This window comes from Fukomys damarensis, unplaced genomic scaffold (assembly GCF_012274545.1).
Source record: "Fukomys damarensis isolate Sample0158 unplaced genomic scaffold, DMR_v1.0_HiC HiC_scaffold_39, whole genome shotgun sequence".
Lineage (NCBI taxonomy): Eukaryota > Metazoa > Chordata > Mammalia > Rodentia > Bathyergidae > Fukomys > Fukomys damarensis.
Genome location: NW_022900951.1, coordinates 26764556 through 26772163, shown reverse-complemented (window position 1 = coordinate 26772163; position 7608 = coordinate 26764556). Strand labels below are relative to the sequence as shown.

Here is a 7608-nt window from a genome sequence, read left to right as displayed (position 1 = left end):
CCCCACCCCACCCCCGTCACAAATCCGTAGATGTGTGTCTTTGTGTATTTATTGTGTGGTCACCTTTTCTACTTGAGAGAAAATCTAGTCACAGGAAAATGACTTTGCAGTAAGTAGTGATGAATCTCACAATCAAACTGAAGATGTCTTCAACTCTTTTAAACCTTCTCAGTTTTTTTTTAAATCCATAACTCTGATGGCAGTCACACAACTATTTGTTTTTCTTTTAATTCACTTTCTACCTTTATTTGGCTGTTGCTTCCCATGGATCATACTTGATTGGTTGGATTTTATTTATTTTGACCTTTCAATAATTTCTGTTGCTACTGAGTTTGCCTGTGTCTCTCTTCACCACCTCATTTTTTGTTTTGCAGTCCCGTTACTCTGATCAACTTCTGGCCAGTAGATTCTGCGTGAGTACCTTGCTGCAGGGCGCTGCTACCACCGCACATTTGCTCGCTTGATTTTTAAAATTTTTTCTTTGTTCTGTTCTGTTTTTTTTTTTAATAGACCTATTAATTTCCCTTCTTTCATTTCAAATTTGTTTCTTCTCTTGAAAACTTTGAGAGCCATCCACCACAGATCAGGAGAATCAGTAGAGCTTTTCAGGTCCTGCACCTAGTCCAATTCTCATCCGCAGAATCCCTAACCTGAGTTCAAATTAAAATTAAAAAAACAATTTGGATTTTGGTGGTTTGCTTATTTCTTCAAACACAAGGAAGAGCCTACTGATTATATAACAGCACTCATTGCATGTATTTCTTGAGACTCGGTGCTTCAGAACCTTCAAAAGGGTATGATTTATTCCTTAACACGTGTTATGAGTGGAGTACTAAAAGTTAGCAGGATCGATTTTAGCATATGGTGTTTGGTTGAATAATTTCAGAGAAGTGTGTGGAATTTTTTTTGAGGGGGTTGTTATATCATGCTATGTGACTTATATACACAGATTTTTAAATTTTGAAATAAATTTATTTTACTCTCTCCAAACTAAATATTTACCTCAGAGTCAATTATAATTTAGGATTGGAAGAATGTATACTATAGTTTCACTACCTGAGTGTGTTAATAATGCTGACACTAGATATCAATTGATGATTGATTTGTCTGAGTTTGCAATGTTAGAAAACACTCTTGGGGCCAGGCCTGGTGGCATCTGCCTGTACTCCCAGTTATTAGGGAACCTGAGATAGGATCACAAGTTCTAGGCCGGCATGGGCCGTTTAGTGAGACCCTGTACTAAAATTTAAAAATAAATCAAATCAAGTCTTTAAAAAAGAAAATGTTAGTTTAAGATTATATCCCAGTACAAAGGCTCTGGGGTCAATCCCCAGTACAGAGAGAGAGAGAGACAGAGAGAGAGAAATCTTATGGTACCTATGATCTGTACATTAGTAAACAAGAGTATGCCTGTTTTGAAATTATATGGGGTTTTTATAACAGTGTACTTCATAAAAATATTTATTTAAAATCAGCTCTATTATATATAAGGCAGAAAAACAAAATCGAAAGATGGGCTTATATAAGAATTTGGTTTATTTCCATTGTTTCTTTTTTATTTTCCCACCATGTAATTTAAAATAGATCCGTAAAAAAGCAAAAAACAAAAAAACCTATAGTGATAAATCCGAACTATTAACTGGGGTTTATTTTTTAAATCTTTGTGCTTAAATTGGAAAATTATTTAGATTCAGTTATTTTACCTGCATGTTGATAATTGTTTTCTCTAAACTGGGGTAGTCGGTCTGTTTACGGAAATTAGAACATTTCATAAATAAGAAACTTTTAAAAAATTGATCTAGTCAAGTTCTGAGCTTGCTAGGTTTCTGGAAAGTGAACAAATTTACTCTGTGTTGGCATTAAGCTTAACTAGATAAAAAATACTAAAGACAAATATGCTGAAGAACAGTTATTAAAGTGCATGGCTAATGGTTGCAAAAAAATGAGCAAAAATGACCAATAGTTCCTTAAAAGGAAAGAGGAAGCCGAACATAAATAATGATAAGAAGACATCATGACAATCATTTTAAAGTAATGTATTTGAGGCTGTTTGTCTTAAACTTTGAAGCACCTTAAATTAATGATATCTTGTATTAAAATATCTTTTTGAACTTCTAAAACATACTCCCAATTTTCCTTTTTATGAACAACTGGTTAGCTTAAGCAGGAAGAACAGGAAGTTCTAAGTTTGAGGAAGAAAACAAACCCAGTAAGCTGATGTTTGTTTTCTTTAACACCATAATTTTATTAGAGTCTTTACTCATAGGGTTTTAAATAATATGTAAAATCTATTTTAGAGCTATCCTATTCAGATAAAAGAACCGGGTCCTAAAATGTTTTATTTTGTAAGAATTCGGTTTGATGTTAATAAATACTATGATGATGACAGTCTTTAATCTATTTAGCATAGACCACTTTTCCTGAGATACAGATCTTTTGTTTTTTTCTTAGACAAAATCTTTATTTGCCTGCATTTGTCATAGTATTTCAATTAAGTCCAGCATGAGCCTTTTACATTGGTTGTCCATAAGTGGGATAGCCCATCAGTGTTTCTCGAGTTATGCTGCTTTGAAATCTAAATGATGAACAATTAATAGAGTTTGCACAAAAGAGAGAACGGTGGTGGAGTGAGATACCTTGAGCTGTGTAGGTTATTAATGGTAATGGGAAGTAATCCTTCTTGGTACATGGTTTTGTATTTAAGAGGTGGAAAGCAGGTACAGTATTATCACCTTCCTTGGGAAGTATTTTTGAAAGCTTTGCACTTCGTTTTATTTCTGGACCAAGTGGTTTTTTATTTTTTTACTAACTCTGAATCTTAAAATCATTCTTCTGTGACCAGTACTTCCTTTTGGCAAATTTTCTGATTTAATAGATACCTCTCAGTGTGTATTTTTTAAGATTTCTGGTTATTATGAGTACTTGTGCTTGTGCATGCTGCAATAGGTGCTATGTACATTAATAAGAAAGATAACATAGAATTATCCTTGAGGCTAAGAATTAAAGCTGTGTATAAGATTTTCTGTAAATGATGGTATTAATGTACTTTGGATTTACGTGTCAACTTTTCTTGGTGTAGTTTTGCTCCAAGGTCTCAAGTTTTCTTTTCTACACTACCACAATAGCAACTATTATAAGAGCAAACACTACTAACATGTTTTCCTTCGTGGTGGGCTTTTAGCTTTTAAAAATATATATTGAAAGATTCATCTGTTCCAGAAGATAATGCTTATAAATGAAACGATCCAAGAATAAATTAGCTTTATCTTCAGTGAAGATTTTGAAGCAAACTTTTGCATTTTTCTAATAATGACCTGTTCTAGGGTTCTAGAAAATTTAGCAGACTCTCTAAAGCTATTGTGAATGCACACGTGGAAGTCTTTGGATCTGTCTATTAATTGGGTAGTCATCCTTTTGTTTCATTATGAAAAGTTTTAATCTTTTACACTTTACCTAGACAACACTGGTCCCATAAATAAGACCTTTATCTCTCAGGAGAGACTTCTAGTTCCATAATTGTTAGCTATAGTGTGTTGGGATTGCTGTACCTTACATCTTCATTAAGAAATAAAAATTTCTGGCACATTTCCTCTGTAGACACAGCTATAGTTAACTACATTGTTTTTAATGTAAGAGAAAAAAACATTTTCCTAGAAGTCAGCCCAACTCCTTGAATGCTGCTTAGATTGAAGGCTAAACCAGAGCCCTCACTGAGCGTGTTGCTCTTGACTTTAGGATTTTATTTGTCAAGAGAAAAATGGAAGAGAACTCTTGTCCTATTCCAGTTAATACAAAAAGCACAGGCCCAAATTGGTTTTCAGAGCAGATGACCCTCCATCAAGGTTTATCCGAAAGATACTATAAAACCTTCTAGGATAATGAATAGATCAGATTATGGAAGTATGAAAAAAATGGTAACTCTACCAAAATTTTAGCCTGTGGAGCTAAAGAAAGGTAGGTCCTTATTTACAAAAAGCATATGAACTACTCATGCTAATTCTTTCCTATTGTTTTCCCATCTGCATTAGAGACTCTATTATTCCTAATAGAAACATTTAAGAATGTCATGGTGTGCGCGCCTGTAATCCCAGCACTTGAGAGGTTGAGGCAGGAGGACAGCAAGTTTAAGGCTAGCCTGGCTACATAGCAAGACCTTGTCTAACACCCCCCTCCGAATATTTAATTGCGACATTCTATTGAACCTAGTCATTCTTTTTTAAAACATCATAATATGATCTTAGGTCAAATTAGTGGTATATCCCTTCTGTCAAACTAGTAGACATAATTTGCTTCTATAGAATATTACACAGACCAAGAAATCATGATGCACAGAATCTTGAAGTGGCTTCTTTGAAACTAAAATTATTAACTGTAAATATACTAGGCAAATGTGTAGTTGCCATTTGCCAAAAAGATAGCTAATATATGGCACAGATATAAAGTGTTTAAAATTTTAAATGACCTAATACACATTTTCAGTACGGTAGGGTATGAGAAATGACAGTCTAGAAAGACAAAATGCTACATAGTTTTCTCCTCCGACCTTTTCTATAATTAAAACTGTCAAGAAATTTTTGATCTGTCTTTATGGCGCTTGAGAAGAGGTGACGTAAGAGAAATCATCTCTCAAATCTGGAATTTTAAACACTCGATGCCGAGATACAGGAACAACTACATGTACACGATCCATAGAATTAGGACAAAGCCTTCTAGGCCATGTATATAACATTTACGGTGTGGTGGGGGTTTTCTCCATTAATGGATGGTATCTGACTAATCACATTTTCTGCCTTATAGGCCCGCCTCGTCCCCTCAACTTTCACACGATGATACTCATTCACGCATTGAGCATTATGCTAGCAGGTATGAGACTAGTTGAATGCTAGGCAAATATTGATTGAAATAACTAACCAAGGAAAGCTAACCTATAGTAATTTTAAACAAATTTTTTTTCTTCTTCAATCTGGTCTGATTTCTACTAATCAACTTGCCCTCTAACGTGCATGCCATTCCACTGCATGTTATTTTTGGACACCAGCGAGAGCATTGTTCCAGAACATTTCTTACCTAACGCTAGCCTGTATTTAAACATTCCTCGTAGCTTTGTTGTGTTTTTTATATACTGAGCACACTTTTACTAAATTGGCTTAGAATTTTCTACCCTCTTTAGAAAACTGCTAGATTAGACATTAATCTGTTATGTGGAGAATATGAAATCCTCAGCTTTCCATTTGTGTGTTTACATGATATACTGGAGAGAATAATTAATTTTCCTAACCCTTGGACCTTTCTATCCTACCTTCTTTGTGTTTGAGATCATTTGTATACCTAAAAACTGATTTACTAATTATAAAATATCTTATTTTTGTTAAATAAATATTCAGGAGTTTGATTAACTGTTTGTAGTTGTCAAAAGGCTCTATTATTACCTGAGGTAAAGGAGATTTTTAAAGGTAAAGATTGGTGGCTGAGCATTTAGAGCTTGCTGTGAACCCGTCCTTTTTCAGTATTCTGACGCTGGACATACTTGTCAACTGAGAAAAGCATTAACTAGCTATATAAGTCTGTCATCAGTGGAAGGCATTAATTGTCTAAAAAGGGGTAGTGTAAGGTATGGGGTGCATTTATTGTTAGGGAAGCTTTTCTTCTGAAAAACAAAGGCCTGTTCTCTGTGAAACGAAGATCAATATGTGGGGGACACAAAACCAGAATGAAATACAGTTTACCTTAGAATCGATACCAGAAATGCAAAGCTGCTATCTAGCTGTGGTCTACTAAACATTGCTTCAAATGATTAAGCCAACACACACATCCTTTAATTTGAAGAATTCCTTTCTCCTCTTGCCATGATTTATCCTTTAGTTTTCAGGAATGTTCGATTAGGTCTTGAATAGATTCTAAGAAGTCACATAAGTTTTAATGAGCTTTTACGTTTTTTATCAGGCTAGCAGAAATGGAAAACAGCAATGGATCTTATCTAAATGATAGCGTCTCTCCTAATGAGAGCATGTAAGTATCCCATCTCTTTTTACAAAATGTTCCTGACAATGAAATTGCTTGGAGGGATTTAGAGGTAGGATAGCACAGGATATAGGAGCTAGCATCATATTCACTTGATCTTTCAAAGAGCCATTCATTTGCTTTTTTCTTTAACTCTAAACAGCCTGGCACAGAATGAGCTCATCCAAATTCAGGCATTATCAGTATTCCAGAGTAGCAAAAACTGATTGCCTTATTCTTATTGAAACTTACTCAATACCATATCATTATAAATTGCAGACTCACAAACACTTATGTTAAATGTTTAATCTTTGACCAAACCTGCCAGATATTTAAAGGAAGATGATATTAATATTAAAGTAATAGCTAAAGAAGTATTTTTCCACTGATGGGGAGTGGAAATGTGATCTTGGTATAGAATTGCTATCCTCATGTGCTAAGGTAGTTGGATATTTTCCTTCAGAAACCAAATAGTCGATTTGTGTGAGTTAGTGTCTATCTCCATGAGGTATCGAAAGTGTGGCAGTCTTGTGAAGGATTTCGAGAGGAGGGACTACAAATCCAGGTCTCGGTGAGTGGGATAATAAGCCAGCTCTGTCAAAGTTTAAGGAAGGAGATGGAGTGGCACTAGAAATGGCAGAGAACATAGCTACTGCAGGACAAGAGAGGCTTCAACCTGGATACAAGGTACAGTATTCAGAGTATGGAGCCCAAGGGTACATTGCCGTGAACCATGCGAGTGTTGATTAGGGTCTGAGGTGGACACAGCAGGTTATGAAGTGTACACCTGAAGAGAAATAAAAAGGATCTGCCATCAGCGTAAAGAATGGAGAGAAAAGAAATCTAGTCAAAGCACAATGATACTTTTTAGTTTGGTAAGTTCAGGAAGTTTCACCATCTTGTCATGGACAATGTAGGCAAAGAGAAGAATGTTAACTATAGCATAGGTTGTTGATGCGGCAACCCGCAGTCTTGTTCAAGTGAGAAAAGAGCCTTCCTGAAGATTAAGCCGAAGGAGATTGTATCAAAGTGGTACTTGCATAAAACTAGTTATTGAAGACATGAGAACAAATCTTCTCATCTAATAACATAAAGAAAAGGGAGCAAAGTGATAATGAAGCCACTACTTGGTCATTTGTCTGTGACTTTGTTACTTCAAACAAACAAAAACCCAACCTTTTTCCAGTCCTGATACATTCTTCTCTTTCTTAGCTATTAGAAGACGTATTCGTGGTATTCACATATATAAAGTTCTTTGACAGGAAAATATATGACCAAAGAATCAACCAAATGTTGAATGATTTGCTTCTTTGGCTCATTGATTTTGACATTAGAAGCTCTGATGCGTTCAAATTAATTCAAGTTGTATCCATATGACATTGGCTGCCTAAGAAAATAGTAGGAAAAGCTTAATGATAACTACATGTTATAATTGCAAGTGGGAAATTCTAGCAAGAAAATCTCAGAATTTTGGAAGAGGGATAATAAATCAGGTGGTAAAACTGCTTTTGTTTCATTTTTTAAACAAAATGTAGCTTTAGCTCATTCTCAGGACATAAAATCCATTTTCCCTCAGTGTTAGATGGTAAAAGATTCGTGGTATTTAGG

At 34.9% G+C, this 7608-nt stretch overlaps 1 protein-coding gene across 12 annotated transcripts in view; it reads left to right on the top strand.

Annotated features, from left to right (window-relative positions):
* Window positions 1–7608, top strand: part of Dmd (dystrophin) — a 2130457-nt gene that overhangs the window by 2075040 nt on the left and 47809 nt on the right. For 7 of the 12 annotated variants that reach the window (XM_033760400.1, XM_033760398.1, XM_033760403.1 and 4 more), the window contains 3 exons: window positions 375–413; window positions 4798–4863; window positions 5944–6009. The exons of 2 other annotated variants lie outside the window; for them this stretch is intronic. In XM_033760400.1, coding sequence (XP_033616291.1) covers window positions 375–413; window positions 4798–4863; window positions 5944–6009 — 171 coding nt within the window. The remainder of the gene's footprint in view (window positions 1–374; window positions 414–4797; window positions 4864–5943; window positions 6010–7608) is intronic. 3 more of the 12 variants (XM_033760399.1, XM_010608516.1, XM_010608518.3) reach the window with 1 other exon arrangement.